Here is a 19,506-nt window from a genome sequence, read left to right on the forward strand (position 1 = left end):
ACAGTAAATTTTTCAGAGTAAAATATACTCTGACAGGATAACATTTGGTCCCAGTCCAAATAGAGTTTAGTGAAATCAGCTTTACCATTTTGTCAATTGAAGTTTTTCACTTCCAATAAGAGTCATTCACAGCATGATGGAGTTGATTTTACACTGTGATAGAATTGAATTTACACTATGACAGAGTATATTTAACTCTATTTGGACTGGGACCAAATGTTATCCTGGCAGAGTATATTTTACTCTGCAAAATGTACTGTGTAATAATGGGTGTTTTCATTTATTTACATTGATATACAATTTTCTTCATATAACCCATTTCTCACACCAAAATAGTTCATCCACACGAATAAAGGTTTGAAGAATTTTCTAAAAAAGGTATTTAATTTTCTCAGATGTAGAGCCGAAATATTTTGGCATATTCTGAAAACTGGGATTCTTCTGAACATTTTGATATGCAACACATTGGCATTATACTCAAAAGAAGTCCCTTAAAAGGCGAATTACTGAAGGTTTTGAAAAATTGAGGAAAACAGTTGGAGACCTCAGAGGGTTAAGTGGACACAACTGCTTGAAAAGTCCACAAGAATGAAAGAAAATGTAAAAAAGTAAGAGCAGAAACAAGTGTAATGAAAAAAAAAATGTCCACTTCCAGTTCCCTTTTTGGAGTCTCCAAAGTACGCCCCCCAGCGGCGGGAGAGCACCCGGACTCTGACAATACCCCATCCTCATCCTTTCCTACGGGCCAACAGTGACAACAGCATGAACTTTCCAGAGTGGATGGCAGTGCCCAACGCCTCGGGTACCAACATCGTCTCTGTGCAGGTGTGAGAGTGAGATGAACGGTGTAGAGTGGCAACTTTAAGAAACCTTACCAGACTCCGAATAAGAATCTAGATCGAATGTCATCAACACCACGACCACATTCCACAGTAACAAGAGAAAATTCTGCAATTTAAACAATGAAATAGACAAACAGTAATTTATCCAATCTCATTGCCCATAAAAGTTGATATTTATTCATATATCAGCACACTGATGAAAATTTGACCTTTGATTATTCTCCAAACCTCACAAAAATCACTTCTTCCCATCCGTGGATCCAGCGTATCTGCCAAGTGTGATCAGAATTTGATTCTGTGTTCTTAAGATACGTACAAACACAGAGACCGAGGAAACCACAAACACATCATTACTTATAATTACTCTTTAATGCTGTTTCTTATTGGTTGCTGCTGCAATCCAAAAGCAAATTGGAAAATACGTTGGAGACACGACCATGTCTGCCAAAACTACAAATCACTCATAAATATTCATAACTCTGGGAGATGGTGGAAGATGACTTTGAATTTGTTCACGACCTCCAGTTTCAGTGAGATTGAACCTTTTAACACAGCAAATGAATCAAAATGCATGGAGTCAAAATGACCTGTGGTCAAAACAAATCTATAGATACATAATAGCAGGTAGAGTATCTAATGGTTAATTTCAGGAAAAATTTAAGTGTTTCTTGCTTAAATTAAAGGAGTACTCTGAATACAAATCACTTTTACAGCCGGTTTTCTTGAGAGAAGTTAGGGGATGGGTACAGGAACATCCCGAGTCCCTGAATATGTCTTGGACTTCATTTGTGTCAGTCATTAAGAAATTCAAATCGTATGGTAAATCTGTATGGAGTAGGAACTTCTCAAAGACTGAGTGACCGATCAAGACAAAGACTTGTGAGGGAAACCACCAAGACCACCAACTCTGAATTCATCCGTGGATGTAATTGGAGGAACTGAACATGGTAGGAGGACACCTCAAGCAGACCAGACTTAAAGGGGTGACCATCTGCTTTGACCAAACTACGAATAACAAAAAACAAAAGCACAACAAGGAAGTGTCAAACATGCAAAGACGGATATGCTGGAACTACACTTCCATCGTCCAAACACAGAATTTAGACACGTTGCGATTCAGTCCAGCTCCAACAAGTCTATATACAGTGGGGTAAAAAAGTATTTAGTCAGTCCCTGACTGTGCAAGTTCCCCTACTTAGAAAGATGAGAGAGGTCTGTAATTTTCATCATAGGTAAATCAAATCAAATCAATTTTATTTATATAGCGCCAAATCACAACAAACACTTGCCCCAAGATGCTTTATATTGTAAGGCAAAGCCATACAATAATTACAGAAAAACCCCAATGGTCAAAACGACCCCCTGTGAGCAAGCACTTGGTGACAGTGGGAAGGAAAAACTCCCTTTTAACAGGAAGAATTACAATAGTCCAGCCTAGAGGAAATAAATGCATGAATTAGTTTTTCAGCATCACTCTGAGACAAGACCTTTCTGATTTTAGAGATATTGCGCAAATGCAAAAAAGCAGTCCTACATATTTGTTTAATATGCGCTTTGAATGACATATCCTGATCAAAAATGACTCCAAGATTTCTCACAGTATTACTAGAGGTCAGGGTAATGCCATCCAGAGTAAGGATCTGGTTAGACACCATGTTTGTAAGATTTGTGGGGCCAAGTACAATAACTTCAGTTTTATCTGAGTTTAAAAGCAGGAAATTAGAGGTCATCCATGTCTTTATGTCTGTAAGACAATCCTGCAATTTAGCTAATTGGTGTGTGTCCTCTGGCTTCATGGATAGATAAAACTGGGTATCATCTGCGTAACAATGAAAATTTAAGCAATACCGTCTAATAATACTGCCTAAGGGAAGCATGTATAAAGTGAATAAAATTGGTCCTAGCACAGAACCTTGTGGAACTCCATAATTACCTTAGTCTGTGAAGAAGATTCCCCATTTACATGAACAAATTGTAATCTATTAGATAAATATGATTCAAACCACCGCAGCGCAGTGCCTTTAATACCTATGGCATGCTCTAATCTCTGTAATAAAATTTTATGGTCAACAGTATCAAAAGCAGCACTGAGGTCTAACAGAACAAGCACAGAGATGAGTCCACTGTCTGAGGCCATAAGAAGATCATTTGTAACCTTCACTAATGCTGTTTCTGTACTATGATGAATTCTGAAACCTGACTGAAACTCTTCAAATAGACCATTCCTCTGCAGATGATTAGTTAGCTGTTTTACAACTACCCTTTCAAGAATTTTTGAGAGAAAAGGTACACTTCATCTATGAGAGACTTCTTCTTCTTTGTCTTTCAGCTGTTCCCGTTAGGGGTCGCCACAGCAGATCAATTGTTTCCATCTCACCCTGTCCTCTGTATCTTCCTCTGTCTCACCAACCACCTGCATGTCCTCCCTCAGCACATCCAGAAACCTTCTCTTGGCCTCCTTCTTTTCATTCTACCTGGTGGTTCCATCTTCAGCATCCTTCTCCCTATATACCCTGGGTCCCTCCTCTGCACATGTCTAAACCATCTCAATCTCGCCTCTCTGACTTTGTCTCCAAACCGTCCCACCTGAGCTGTCCCTCTGATATGTCGATTCCTAATCTTGTCCATCCTCATCACTCCCAAAGAGAATCTCAACATCTCCAGCTCTGCCTCCTATCTTTTTGTTAGTGCCACCATCTTTAAACCGTACAACATAGCTGGTCTCACTGCTGTCTTGTCGACTTTCTCCTTCACTCTTCTTCTGTCACAAATCACTCCTGCCACCTTTCTCCACCCACTCCACCCTGCCTGCACTCTCTTCTTCACCTCTCTACCACACTCTCCATTACTTTGAACAGTTGACCCCAAATATTTAAACTCATCTACTTTCACCACTTCTACTCCTTGTAACTGCACTATTCCACTGGGCTTCCTCTCATTCACACACATGTACTCAGTCTTGCTTCTACTGACTTTCATTCCCCTTCTCTCCAGAGCATATTTCCACTTCTCCAGACTAGACTCAACTTGCTCTCTACTCTCACTACAGCTCACAATGTCATCTGCAAAGTCCATGGAGACTCCTGTCTGAACTCATCCATCAACCTGTCCCTCACCACTGTAAACAAGAAAGGACTCAGAGCTGATCCTTGGTGTAATCCCACCTCCATTTCCATGCCTCCACTGGAATGTCATCTGGACCAACTGCCTTTCCACTCTTCATCCTCTTCATAGCAGCCCTCACTTAACTCAGCCACATGGGGTGTGCAGCAAGTACATTCTGAGTGCCGGTCCCAAGCCTGGATAAATGAGGAGGGTTGCATCAGAAAAAAGGCATCCGGCATAAAACAAGCCAACCAACTATGCAAACTATGAGAGACAAAATGAAAAAGAAAAAAAAAAAAATCCAGGAAATGACATTGTAGGATTTTTTTTTACAAATTTATTTGTAAATTATGGTGGAAAATAAGAATTTGGTCAACCAAAAACAAGCTAGATTTCTGACTCTCACAGACCTGTAACTTCTTCTTTAAGAAGCTCTTCTGTCCTCCACCTGTTACCTGTATTAATGGCACCTGTTGGAACTCATTATCTGTATAAAAGACACCTGTCCACAGCCTCAAAGAGTCAGACTCCAAACTCAACCATGGCCAAGACCAAAGAGCTGTCGAAGGACGAAGTGGGTCTGAATGAATCAGTGGAATCAGACAGACTACTTTTGTCTGTTGCATCATCTGGACACAGTTGAATGAATGAATGATTTATTCAGCACGCACGAACAAAATCTCTCATTTACAAAAGAAGTCAAGAGAAAACAAAAATTAAAACATAAAACTCAAACAATTTACCAATTTAGTGTGGCTGAAAGGGTGTGGACAGAAGCAAAAGCTTCTAAACGCCCACCACGTCCATCAGTTTGTGTACAAACAAAAAATAAACACAAAAACAATTACCAGTCAGCAATGTAACACAATGAAACAACATACAAAGTAATACAACAGACAAACAAAAAATAGCCACACAGGCAATTTACTTAATTACTCAAACTATAACAAGTTAATATATTATTTTTATACAGTCTTTTAAAACAAGCCAATGTACTGGATACTTTAATACAATCCAAACAGTCATTCCACACTCTAACACCCTTTACAGAAATGCAGTGACTTTTAGCAGTAGTTCGAATCTTTCTTCTATCAAACACCAAAGTTCCACGCAAATTATAACTGGACTCTCTCATTTTAAACAGCTCCTGGACATGATAAGGCAAGAGTCCATTTTAACTTTATACATTATCTGCATTGTAAAATAATCAACCAAGTCATAAAATTTCAAAACTGAAGACAAACAAACAGTTAATTTGTTGGTTCACGATATGGTTTTTTACTTATCACTCTTATAGCTTTTTTTGTAACAGGTATATTGGATTAGTATTTGTTTTATATGTATTTCTCCAAACTTCAATGCAGTAAGTCATATAAGGGACAAGTAAAGAGTGATACAATGAAACCAACGGATGTTGGTAGAGAAAGTATTGTACTTTGTACAAGATAGTAATAACTTTTGATATTTTGGACTCAGTATGTTTTATATGAGTTTTCCAACTAAGCTTGTCATCAACAAAAACTCCAAGAAATTTAGTTTGAGATACAATTTCAATTTCAGTACCATTCAACAATAATTTACTGCTTAAATTTCTAGGCTTATTTCCAAATATAATGCACTTAGTTTTACCAAAATGAAGTGATAATTTATTAGAGTCAAACCAGTATTTAAATTTTTGTAGTTCCCTCTCCACTAAGTCCAAGAGCTGTCTCAAATTCTCTAATTTGAAAATTTAAGCAGTGCTGTCTAATAATACTGCCTAAGGGAAGCATGTATAAAGTGATTAAAATTGGTCCTAGCAGAGAACCTTGTGGAACTCCATAATTAACCTTAGTCTGTGAAGAAGATTCCCCATTTACATGAACAAATTGTAATCTATTAGATAAATATGATTCAAACCACCGCAGCGCAGTGCCTTTAATACCTATGGCATGCTCTAATCTCTGTAATAAAATTTTTTGGTCAACAGTATCAAAAGCAGCACTGAGGTCTAACAGAACAAGCACAGAGATGAGTCCACTGTCATCATATCCTTAAACCTAGTTACAGCGCTTTCTGAAAGACTTCTAGTGTAATGAAACTTATTCCCCACTGCTGGGTAGTCCATCAGAGTAAATGTAAATGTTATTAAGAAATGATCAGACAGAAGGGAGTTTTCAGGGAATACTGTTAAGTCTTCAATTTCCATACCATAAGTCAGAACAAGATCTAAGATATGATTAAAGTGGTGGGTGGACTCATTTACTTTTTGAGCAAAGCCGATAGAGTCTAATAATAGATTAAATGCAGTGTTGAGGCTGTCATTCTCAGCATCTGTGTGGATGTTAAAATCGCCCACTATAATTATCTTATCTGAGCTAAGCACTAAGTTAGACAAAAGGTCTGAAAATTCACAGAGAAACTCACAGTAACGACCAGGTGGACGATAGATAATAACAAATAAAACTGGTTTTTGGGACTTCCAATTTGGATGGACAAGACTAAGAGACAAGCTTTCAAATGAATTAAAGCTCTGTCTAGGTTTTTGATTAATTAATAAGCTGGAATGGAAGATTGCTGCTAATCCTCTGCCCCGGCCCGTGCTACGAGCATTCTGACAGTTAGTGTGACTCGGGGGTGTTGACTGACTCATTTAAACTAACATATTCATCCTGCTGTAACCAAGTTTCTGTTAGGCAGAATAAATCAATACGTTGATCAATTATTATATCATTTACCAACAGGGACTTAGAAGAAAGAGACCTAATGTTTAATAGACCACATTTAACTGTTTTAGTCTGTGGTGCAATTGAAGGTGCTATATTATTTTTTCTTTTTGAATTTTTATGCTTAAATAGATTTTTGCTAGTTATTGGTGGTCTGGGAGCAGGCACCGTCTCTACGGGGATGGGGTAATAGGGGGATGGCAGGGGGAGAGAAGCTGCAGAGAGGTGTATAAGACCACAGCTCTGCCTCCTGGTCCCAACGCTAGACAGTCACAGTTTGGAGGATCCCAAAAAATTGGCCAGATTTCTAGAAATGAGAGCTGCTCCCTCTAAAGTGGGATGGATGCCGTCTCTCCTAACAAGACCAGGTTTTCCCCAGAAGCTTTGCCAATTATCAATGAAGCCCACCTCATTTTTTGGACACCACTCAGACAGCCAGCAATTCAAGGAGAACATGCGGCTAAACATGTCACTCCCGGTCTGATTGGGGAGGGGCCCAGAGAAAACAACAGAGTCCGACATTGTTTTTGCAAAGTTACACACCGATTCAATGTTAATTTTAGTGACCTCCGATTGGCGTAACCGAGTGTCATTACTGCCGACGTGAATTACAATCTTACCAAATTTACGCTTAGCCTTAGCCAGCAATTTCAAATGTCCTTCGATGTCGCCTGCTCTGGCCCCCGGAAGACAATTGACAATGGTTGCTGGTGTCGCTAACTTCACATTTCTCAAAACAGAGTCGCCAATAACCAGAGTTTGATCCTCGGCGAGTGTATCGTCGAGTGGGGAAAAACGGTTAGAGATGTGAACGGGTTGACGGTGTACACGGGGCTTCTGTTTAGGGCTACGCTTCCTCCTCACAGTCACCCAGTCAGCCTGCCTTCCCGACTGCACGGGGTCTGCCAGGGGGGAACTAACGGCGGCTAAGCTACCTTGGTCCGCACCGACTACAGGGGCCTGGCTAGCTGTAGAATTTTCCACGGTGCGGAGCCGAGCCTCCAATTCGCCCAGCCTGGCCTCCAAAGCTACGAATAAGCTGCACTTATTACATGTACCGTTACTGCTAAAAGAGGCCGAGGAATAACTAAACATTTCACACCCAGAGCAGAAAAGTACGGGAGAGACAGGAGAAGCCGCCATGCTAAAACGGCTAAGAGCTAGTAGTTACGCTAAGCTAGCGGATTCCCAAACAGGGAATCCGACACTAGACAGGCTGTGGAGCAGCACAGGTAATCGGAAATAAGTATTCCACGTGTTATATTCCCTACAATGGCATTTGTTAATATGTTGTCAGTGAGTGTTGATGTGTTTACAGTTATCCTTGTTGGATGTCTGATCACAGGATATAGACCCATACAAAACATAGAGTTTATAAATTCAGTTATTTGTAATTGAACATAAGGGTTTAAAAAATCAATATTAAAGTCTCCACAGACAAACAAAAGCTTGTTATTATTAATTGTGTTGTACATGTCAGTCAGTCTATCCACAAAAGTATTGATATCTGATCCTGGAGCTCTATAAACGCAGCTTATAATTATATTTTTTTTGATATTTTTTTACATTTAATTTCAACTGTAACACATTCCATGATATTTTCGAAGGAAAATTGTTGTGTGGGCCGCCAGAAGAGGAGGTACTGCTGGCCCACCACCAGAGGGCGCCCTGCCTGAAGTGCGGGCTTCAGGCATGAGAGGGCGCTGCCGCCTCACAGGAACAGCCGAGGTGACAGCTGTCACTCATCAACTATGACAGCTGTCACCGATCATCTGCACTCACCCCGGATAAAAGCAGGATGACACCTCCACCACGTCGCCGAGATATCGTTCTTCTACGGAGGTAATACTCTCAGCCTGAATATTCCAATATTGATTCCAGTAGATACATTGTTGTAGCTGTGTCCCCGGAGGACTGGCGTGGGCCGCGACTGCTTCGCTCTGCTTTCTGCCAGATAACTGAATAGACAGACGCTGCACGAGTGTGTGTTAGAGGTGGAGGTGGAATTCCCACCGTTGTTGTTACTGGGTGTACACACACCCACACTTGACTGTCTTTGCTCTTCGCCAGCAGTACCAGATCCGACACGCGGAGACGGTGGCCACCTGAGGGACTCGGGACCTGGCGGCTCCAGTATCCTTCGGGTTCGGTGGCGGAGGAAATCGTGTGGTTCCGGTTCTTCTCTAGACGGACGTCTCCTATCATCGAGCCTGCCCACACGACACCTTTATCTATTGACTTTGTATTTATTCTATAATCTGCTGTGTGTGGTTGTGGCATTCACAACAGTAAAGTGTTCAAATTTAACTCCTTCTATTGTCTGTTCATTTATGCCCCCTGTTGTGGGTCCGTGTCACTACACTTTCACAACAGGATATCTCGGCCAGCGTCATGGACTCCGAGGGCGTCACCCAGCGATTGAACGGCCAATGGGAGAGCAGGGTGCACAGGCGTCTGCAGGAGGCGTGATTGGTGAGTTGCAGCACATCCTCACCGCCTTTACGGCTCGGTTGGATCAGATGACCGAGCAAAACATCCTCCTGAACCGCAGGGTGGAGGCTCTCTCCGCACAGGTGGCAGCGAGCGCTCAGGGCGCTGCTGCAGCTCCTCCTCCTGCCGACCCTGTGCAAGATATGAATGTTCCAGTGGTCGTTCAACAACCCCTCCCACCATCCCCTGAAGCATACATAAGCCCCCCAGAGCCGTACGGAGGTTGCGTGGAGACGTGCGCGGACTTTCTGATGCAGTGTTCGCTCGTCTTTGCACAACGACCCGTGATGTACGCGTCTGACGCCAGCAAGGTGGCTTATGTTATTAACTTGCTTCGTGGTGAGGCACGCGCTTGGGCTACAGCACTTTGGGAGCAAAACTCACGGCTCCTTACCTCTTCTACTGGGTTTGTGAGGGAGTTCAGAACAGTGTTTGATCACCCTAAAAGAGGAGAGACCGCTTCAACAGTGCTGCTGTCAATGCGACAGGGGCGCCGGCGCGCAGCCGAATATGCAGTCGACTTCCGCATCGCAGCTGCGAGGTCCAGCTGGGATAATGTTGCGCTCCGCGCCGCCTTCATAAACAGACTGTCGTCGGTCCTGAAGGAGCACCTGGTAGCTAAGGAAGATCCGCGGGATTTAGATGGGCTTATCGATCTCGTTACACGGTTAGACAATCGGTTGGAGGAACGCCATCGGGAGCGAGGCGAAGGACGTGGCCGGGCACGCGCCGTCCTTCTCCCTTCCGGGTTCAAAAAGGTTCCGCCCTCCCCACGCTCCACAGCCGCAGCGCTCCGTGGGGCAACAGCTCCCCCTGCTGACGTTGCTAGGGAAACGCACAGGGCCAAAATGAGAACAGCTGACAGAATGAGGAGGCTGGTCCGCGGGGAGTGTTTTCTCTGGAGCTCAAAAGAGCACATACAGAAAAACTGCCCCAAACGGCCAAAACGACAACACCCGTCCTTAGAGACTGGGCTACGGGGGGGTCATAACATTCACGTGGGACACACACATATTGCCACACGACTCCCAGTTACCATCCTGAGTGGGGATTTAACCCTTCAAGCCCCAGCACTGGTGGACACGGGGTCCGAAGGGAATCTGCTAGACAGCAGATGGGCAAGGGAGGTAGGGCTCCCTCTGGTGGTGCTTCCTTCGCCATTGCAGGTGCGGGCACTAGATGGCACCCTTCTCCCTTTAATCATGCACAAGACACAACCTGTAACTCTGGTGGTGTCTGGGAATCATCGGGAGGAGATCGAGTTTTTTGTGACTCCTTCTACCTCCCGCGTGATTTTGGGCTTCCCGTGGATGTTGAAACACAATCCCCGGATTGATTGGCCGTCTGGGGTGGTGGTTCAGTGGAGCGAAACCTGCCATCGGGCGTGTTTAGGATCCTCGGTTCCTCCCGGTTTACATGCTAAGAAGGAGGTCAAAGTCCATCCCAATCTGACGGCGGTGCCGGTTGAGTACCACGATCTTGCTGATGTCTTCAACAAGGATCTGGCACTCGCCCTTCCCCCGCACCGTCCGTACGATTGTGCCATTGATCTGATTCCAGGCGTTGAGTTCCCGTCCAGCAGGCTGTACAACCTCTCACGAGCTGAGCGCGAATCAATGGAGACCTACATCCGGGACTCATTAGCTGCCGGGCTGATCCGGAACTCCACCTCCCCGATGGGTGCAGGTTTCTTTTTTGTGGGCAAGAAGGATGGCGGACTCCGTCCATGCATTGATTACAGGGGGCTGAATGAGATTACGGTTCGCAACCGATACCCGTTGCCGTTGTTAGATTCCGTGTTCACCCCCCTGCATGGAGCCAAAATCTTTACTAAGCTGGATCTTAGGAATGCGTATCACCTGGTTCGGATCCGGAAGGGAGACGAATGGAAGACGGCATTTAACACCCCGTTAGGTCACTTTGAGTACCTGGTCATGCCGTTCGGCCTCACCAACGCCCCCGCGACGTTCCAAGCCTTGGTTAATGACGTCTTGCGGGACTTCCTGCACCGATTCGTCTTCATATACCTGGACGATATACTCATCTTTTCTCCGGATCCTGAGACCCATGTCCAGCATGTACGTCAGGTCCTGCAGCGGTTGTTGGAGAACCGGCTGTTTGTGAAGGGCGAGAAGTGTGAGTTTCATCGCACCTCTTTGTCCTTCCTGGGGTTTATCATCTCCTCCAACTCTGTCGCCCCGGATCTGGCCAAGGTCGCGGCGGTGAGAGACTGGCCCCAACCTACGAGCCATAGGAAGCTGCAACAGTTCCTCGGCGTCGCCAATTTTTACAGGAGGTTCATTAAGGGGTATAGTCAGGTAGTTAGTCCCCTGACAGCCCTGACCTCTCCAAAAGTCCCCTTCACCTGGTCGGATCGGTGCGAAGCCGCATTCAGGGAGTTGAAACAGCGCTTCTCGACTGCACCCGTCTTGGTGCAGCCCGATCCCAGTCGCCAGTTTGTGGTTGAAGTGGACGCCTCTGACTCAGGGATAGGAGCCGTGCTATCCCAGAGCGGAGAGACCGATAAGGTTCTTCACCCGTGTGCCTATTTCTCCCACAGGTTGACCCCAGCAGAACGGAACTATGATGTGGGCAATCGAGAACTCCTAGCAGTGAAAGAGGCTCTTGAGGAGTGGAGACACCTGTTGGAGGGAGCGTCTGTGCCTTTCACGGTTTTTACTGACCACCGGAACCTGGAGTATATCAGGACCGCCAGGCGGCTGAACCCCAGGCAAGCCCGCTGGTCACTGTTCTTCGGCCGTTTTGACTTCCGAATCACCTACCGCCCCAGGACCAAGAACCAGAGGTCGGATGCCTTGTCCCGGGTGCATGAAAATAAAGTCAAAACCGAGCTGTCGGATCCACCGGAAACCACTGTACCGGAGCCCACTATCGTGGCCACCCTTACCTGGGACGTGGAGAAGACCGTCCGGGAGGCCCTGGCACAGATCCCAGATCCCGGAACAGGGCCAAAGAACAGACTATACGTCCCACCAGAAGCCAGGGCTGCCGTCCTGGACTTCTGTCACGGGTCCAAGCTCTCCTGCCACCCAGGGGTACATAGGATGGTGGCAGTGGTCCGGCAGCGCTTCTGGTGGGTGTCCCTGGAGGCTGACATCCGGGCTTACATCCAGGCCTGCACCACCTGCGCCAGGGGCAAGGCGGACCACCAAAAGGCACAGGGACTCCTCCAGCCGCTTCCTGTGCCTCATCGCCCCTGTTCCCACATTGGTCTGGATTTCATCACGGGCCTCCTGCCGTCCCGGGGGCACACCACCATCCTCACGATAGTGGACCGGTTCTCCAAGGCGGCCCACTTCGTGGCCCTCCCGAAGCTCCCGTCGGCCCAGGAGACAGCGGATCTCTTGGTCCACCATGTCGTACGTCTGCATGGGATACCAACAGACATCGTCTCAGATCGTGGTCCCCAGTTTTCCTTGCAGGTGTGGAGAAGTTTCTGCCGGGAGCTGGGGGCCACCGTGAGCCTCTCATCTGGGTATCACCCTTAGACCAACGGACAGGCTGAACGGGCTAACCAAGAGCTGGAGCAGGCCCTGCGATGTACCACATCCGCACACCCGACGGCTTGGAGTGAACACCTGGCCTGGATCGAGTATGCGCATAACAGCCAAGTGTCCTCTGCCACGGCCTCTCCCCGTTCGAGGTGTGTCTGGGGTACCAGCCCCCTTTGTTTCCTGTGGTGGAGGGAGAGGTCGGTGTACCCTCGGTCCAGGCCCACCTGCGGAGATGCCTTGTTGAGGGCCCGGACGAGGGCAAAGACCCATGCAGACCGTCGACGGTCCCCGGCTCCCGCATATCGGCCCGGGCAGGAAGTGTGGCTATCCACAAGGGACATTCCCCTCCAGGTGGATTCCCCCAAACTGAAGGACCGGTACATAGGGCCCTTCAAGATCCTCAAGGTCCTCAGTCCCGCCACAGTGAGGCTCCAACTCCCGGCCTCACTGCGGATCCATCCAGTATTCCACGTTTCAAGATTGAAACCACATCACACCTCACCCCTCTGTACACCCGGTCCGGCGCCGCCTCCTGCCCGTATCATCGACGGGGAGCCAGCTTGGACAGTGCGCCGGCTCCTGGACATCCGTCGAATGGGCCGGGGTTTCCAATATTTGGTGGACTGGGAGGGGTATGGACCCGAAGAACGCTCCTGGGTGAAGAGAAGCTTCATCCTGGACCCGGCCCTCCTGGCTGATTTCTACCGTCGCCACCCGGACAAGCCTGGTCGGGCGCCAGGAGGCGCCCGTTGAGGGGGGGGTCCTGTTGTGTGGGCCGCCAGAAGAGGAGGTACTGCTGGCCCACCACCAGAAGGCGCCCTGCCTGAAGTGCGGGCTTCAGGCACGAGAGGGCGCTGCCGCCTCACAGGAACAGCCGAGGTGACAGCTGTCACTCATCAACTATGACAGCTGTCACCGATCATCTGCACTCACCCCGGATAAAAGCAGGATGACACCTCCACCACGTCGCCGAGATATCGTTCTTCTACGGAGGTAATACTCTCAGCCTGAATATTCCAATATTGACTCCAGTAGATACATTGTTGCAGCTGTCTCCCCGGAGGACCGGCGTGGGCCGCGACTGCTTCGTTCTGCTTTCCGCCAGATAAGTGAATAGACAGACGCTGCACAAGTGTGTGTTAGAGGTGGAGGTGGAATTCCCACCGTTGTTGTTACTGGGTGTACACACACCCACACTTGACTGTCTTTGCTCTTCGCCAGCAGTACCAGATCTGACACGCGGAGACGGTGGCCACCTGAGGGACTCGGGACCTGGTGGCTCCAGTAACCTTCGGGTTTGGTGGCGGAGGAAATCGTGTGGTTCCGGTTCTTCTCTAGACGGACGTCTCCTATCGTCGAGCCTGCCCACACGACACCTTTATCCATTGACTTTGTATTTATTCTATAATCTGCTGTGTGTGGTTGTGGCATTCACAACAGTAAAGTGTTCAAATTTAACTCCTTCTATTGTCCATTCATTTATGCCCCCTGTTGTGGGTCCGTGTCACTACACTTTCACAACAAAAATGACATACTACGTATGTATAATTTCACATTGGTGATTAGAACTTACATAAAGTGCCACACCACCACCTCGTTTATTCTTCCTGTTTATTGCAAAAAAATCATATCCCTCAAGCTGAACAGTTTCGTGGTAATGCCTTGACAGCGAGAAAAATCGTCTCTTTATCGATTTCTGGATGAGATAGTGGACCAGGGTTGATCCAGAGATGCCTCTGCGAGGGTTTGTTTAATGTGGGAAGGCCGTTGCATGCTGACATAAACGTGGTCCGATGGCTGCAGCCTTCATCCACTTACACAACCACTGGGTTATAAACTGCCACGTCCTCCATTTGAGCCGCTGTTGAGGACTTCTTGTTTCATCCCCGTTAGCCATCTTGTGTTCAGGGTTCCTGTTGGGCCTTTATAGTTACCATACCGACCTTGGGGCACACAAGGTCCCCACTGTATTTCACCCCAACAGGTAAACCCCTACTTGATCTGTCACCAAGGTGTCATGACAGACGGACGTGGGGTTGGATTTTGACACCTAGGTTGTGGCTTCATGGTGGGATGGATCACAGAAGGGTTTTCAAATAAGAAAACCTTTCAAATTTAACCTTGAGTCTCCCATGTGCCTTCTGGCAAACTGTAGCTGTCTCTTTATTTTTAGAAAATCCTTCTCTGTGTATTTGTTGACAGAATAGACAAAATTTGCACTTTGATAAATTTCTCCAATCACAGCCTCAGAATCCTATAACTCCTTCAGAGCTGCTATGGATGTCTTGGTGGCTTTCCTCACTCATTTCTTTCTGACACAGTCACCCAGGTTTTGAGAACTGCTAATTTACCATCTAATACAATACTCCATCATGAAAACCAGCTGTAAAAATGATCATGATTTAATTCTAACATATAGAATTATTATATTATATTATATTATATGGCTGTAATTTTCAAAATGCTTATACGATACATTTGTTAAAAACTGATAAATTAAAGCTGAAAATCTCATTTCATTTCCATTGTGGAGAGTCTCGCTGTCCGAATATTTATGGACCGAACTGTCCATCATCTGTTTGAGTTAATATGTGTGACGTTGCTGAAAATAAATTGTGATCTCATGGTGGTCCTTTGTAGTTGCAGTGATGAGTCTGTTTGTCAGCTCATAAATGTACATTTTGTATAAGAAAAGTCGATAATTAACGAGCCATTTAATTGATGAACATCAAATGAGGAGGCATCAGGAGGGTTATTTCGTTCTTGTAAACATGGATGTTAGAGAACGTTAAAGTTGGGACTGGGTCAGTACAGTCAGAGAAGATGCCGTAACTAACAATGTTAGGATTCGTTCACACTGTGACATGAAGTGTCTGATGTAGCAGATTCTTAAAAATATCTTTTAAATACAGCACAAGCTTCGCTCCAGGAGTCAGAATTTCCTGTCTTCAGTGCAGGTCAACGCAGCTCAGTGGGGGTGGGGGGGTGGCGACGTTGCACTGTGGGAACTCCATGTTTGAGAGCGTAGCTCACCTTTGGCCATTGGAGGGTGGGCGCACTGGTAGCGCGCTCCGAGGAGCAGTAGCGTAGCTTGGTGGCACTAATTGCTGACTCGACATTTGAGACGTTATGTGATGTAGCCTATATAAACTTGACGTAAGTCTGCGATTTCGTCACTGTTATGTCGTCGAGACAGGTTTGAAATATGCTTTCACATTTCAACATATTTCTATGCATTTCTTCGCGACAAAGTATCCAGAGGAGGTGGTGCATCCGGCTAAGTCTCCAACGTTGGCCAGTGGAGGTTAAAGGAGCATTAATGGTGCACTAGTAGATGTGACATAGCGGTACTGGAGCTCAACTCTTGCTGGTGTTCAAACAATCCAGTAGGTTATCAGGTTAAGATGAGCAGAAATTGTTGTGGAACTGCTGCAAACAGATTTGTTGATGGTGCTGATGAATGTGTTCAGCATGAATCTGCATATCACGGTACACTTTAAAAATAATATGCATAATAAAGAAAAAAATCCAAATTTACCATGTCTGTTATTGCATGTAAGTACAAGTCCATGAAAATACTGCACATGTGTGTAACGTGTGGTATGATTTGACCCCTACAGGGTTACAAACACACAGGAACGCTGAGGAGCTCCAGCAGTCCCAGAGGGGCGAGGACACGTTCTCCGTCTCGAGGGAGGATTGGAGAGAAGGAGGACCGGAGCAGGCAAAGCCGGAGACAGGGGTGAGAGACAAAGACAGCAACATGGAGGACACATCAGTCTCTTCGGTGTTTTGGATGTTTTTGTCTCTTTGGTGCAAAGTGGCTTCCAGTTGGCTGATTAAAGTCATGCATTGTTTTGGATGTTTCTGCGTTTCAATCTTAAATATGATTTGTTAAACTTTCAAATATTTTATGTTGTATTTCAGTGAGACATGTCTCAGAGGGTCTCTGGGGATGGTTTGGACTGTTTGCTGGGGACATTTTGGTGCATGTAAATGTAGTACAATTTGTGATTTGTGATTCACCTAAAAAAGGTTGTGAATCGATGCCCATGTCCCACCTTTCTACCTCAGGCCCACCCCTGCCAGCACTGCTGCTCAAACCCCAGGCCAGCGGCGACGTCTCTACAGTGCCGTCCCTGGACGGGTTTTTGTAGCCACTCGAACTCACTCTGCCCAGGGAGAGAGAGAAATCAGCTTCAGCAAGGGGGACAGAGTCAAAGGTAAAAATGTCTCAGTGTTTCAGAGACCTGGTACCCACTGAAGGTGTTCATACACCCTGTTTTTGTTGTCTTCCTTGTGAATTGCGTGTTTACATGTTCAGTGTTACTGGTGCTGTTTACACCTGGTTCTAACATGGACTCTGCTGAGGGATTGAATCAGGCAGGTTGGACAGACAAACACTCAGGTCCATAAATAGTTGGACAGTGACACAATTCTGCATCTGTCCACCACCGTAAGGAAGTTGGAGTCAACCAGACAAGATGTGTTTGTACTGTAGACTGATTTGTCAGAAGCAAACCGGCTCGTGCAGACAGTGACGGGACGGATACACAAATGTCCAAGTCACTTAATATGTCTCTGACATTATTTACATCAATCATTAATAGATACAAACACTACGGAACTGTCTGATGAATCTGTGGGGAATAGACAGATCTCAAAAGTGAGTGACCTTGCAAGAAGAAGAGAAGTGAAGAGAACCACCAGGACACCAGTGGGAACTCTGATGGAGCTACAGGTGTCTGTAGCTGTGATTTGAGAAACTAGATGAATAATGCAACTTTTGTTTATTGCATGAGTTATAGCTTCATGGTGGAGTGAAGCAGAGAAGGATTTTACAACAAGAAAAACTATCAAATCTAGGCTCAAGTCTTCCATGTGATTTCTGGAGAACCTTTGCTGAAATTTCTTTTCTTTTGAAGAAAATCCTTCTCTGTTCCAGTCAGCCACAAAACTATTGATGCAACACTGTACAGTTTCTCCAATCACAGAATCCTATAACTCCTTCAAATCAAATCAAATCAAATCAATTTTATTTATATAGCGCCAAATCACAACAAACAGTTGCCCCAAGATGCTTTATATCGAAGGCAAAAGCCATACAATAATTACAGAAAAACCCCAACGGTCAAAACGACCCCCTGTGAGCAAGCACATGGCGACAGTAGGAAGGAAAAACTCCCTTTTAACAGGAAGAAACCTCCAGCAGAACCAGGCTCAGGGAGGGGCAGTCTTCTGCTGGGACTGGTTGGGGCTGAGGGAGAGAACCAGGAAAAAGACATGCTGTGGAAGAGAGCAGAGATCAATCACTAATGATTAAATGCAGCGTGGTGCATACAGAGCAAAAAGAGAAAGAAACAGTGCATCATGGGAACCCCCCACAGTCTACGTCTAAAGCAGCATAACCAAGGGATGGTCCAGGGTCACCCGATCCAGCCCTAACTATAAGCCTTAGCGAAAAGGAAAGTTTTAAGCCTAATCTTAAAAGTAGAGAGGGTGTCTGTCTCCCTGATCTGAATTGGGAGCTGGTTCCACAGGAGAGGAGCCTGAAAGCTGAAGGCTCTGCCTCCCATTCTACTCTTACAAACACTAGGAACTACAAGTAAGCCTGCAGTCTGAGAGCGAAGCGCTCTATTGGGGTGATATGGTATTACGAGGTCCCTAAGATAAGATGGGACCTGATTATTCAAAACCTTATAAATAAGAAGAAGAATTTTAAATTCTATTCTAGAATTAACAGGAAGCCAATGAAGAGAGGCCAATATGGGTGAAATATGCTCTCTCCTTCTAGTCCCCGTCAGTACTCTAGCTGCAGCATTTTGAATTAACTGAAGGCTTTTCAGGGAACTTTTAGGACAACCTGATAATAATGAATTACAATAGTCCAGCCTAGAAGAAATAAATGCATGAATTAGTTTTTCAGCATCACTCTGAGACAAGATCTTTCTAATTTTAGAGATATTGCATAAATGCAAAAAAGCAGTCCTACATATTTGTTTAATATGCACATTGAAGGACATATCCTGATCAAAAATGACTCCAAGATTTCTCACAGTATTACTAGAGGTCAGGGTAATGCCATCCAGAGTAAGGATCTGGTTAGACACCATGTTTCTAAGATTTGTGGGGCCAGTTACAATAACTTCAGTTTTATCTGAGTTTAAAAGCAGGAAATTAGAGGTCATCCATGTCTTTATGTCTGTAAGACAATCCTGCAGTTTAGCTAATTGGTGTGTGTCCTCTGGCTTCATGGATAGATAAAGCTGGGTATCATCTGCGTAACAATGAAAATTTAAGCAATGCCGTCTAATAATACTGCCTAAGTGAAGCATGTATAAAGTGAATGAACCTTGTGGAACTCCATAATTAACCTTAGTCTGTGAAGAAGATTCCCCATTTACATGAACAAATTGTAATCTATTAGACAAATATGATTCAAACCACCGCAGCGCAGTGCCTTTAATACCTATGGCATGCTCTAATCTCTGTAATAAAATTTTATGGTCAACAGTATCAAAAGCAGCACTGAGGTCTAACAGAACAAGCACAGAGATGAGTCCACTGTCTGAGGCCATAAGAAGATCATTTGTAACCTTCACTAATGCTGTTTCTGTACTATGATGAATTCTAAAACCTGACTGAAACTCTTCAAATAGACCATTCCTCTGCAGATGATCAGTTAGCTGTTTTACAACTACCCTTTCAAGAATTTTTGAGAGAAAAGGAAGGTTGGAGATTGGCCTATAATTAGCTAAGATAGCTGGGTCAAGTGATGGCTTTTTAAGTAATGGTTTAATTACTGCCACCTTAAAAGCCTGTGGTACATAGCCAACTAACAAAGATAGA

At 45.4% G+C, this 19,506-nt stretch overlaps 1 protein-coding gene across 1 annotated transcript in view; it reads left to right on the forward strand.

Annotated features, from left to right (window-relative positions):
• Positions 1-19,506, forward strand: part of shank1 (SH3 and multiple ankyrin repeat domains 1) — a 276,665-nt gene that overhangs the window by 135,552 nt on the left and 121,607 nt on the right. Inside the window, exons 11-13 of the mRNA XM_034189594.1 lie at positions 656-825; positions 16,278-16,399; positions 16,732-16,880. Of these exons, the coding sequence (XP_034045485.1) occupies positions 656-825; positions 16,278-16,399; positions 16,732-16,880 (441 nt within the window). The remainder of the gene's footprint in view (positions 1-655; positions 826-16,277; positions 16,400-16,731; positions 16,881-19,506) is intronic.

This window comes from Thalassophryne amazonica, chromosome 16, assembly GCF_902500255.1.
Source record: "Thalassophryne amazonica chromosome 16, fThaAma1.1, whole genome shotgun sequence".
Taxonomy (NCBI): domain Eukaryota; kingdom Metazoa; phylum Chordata; class Actinopteri; order Batrachoidiformes; family Batrachoididae; genus Thalassophryne; species Thalassophryne amazonica.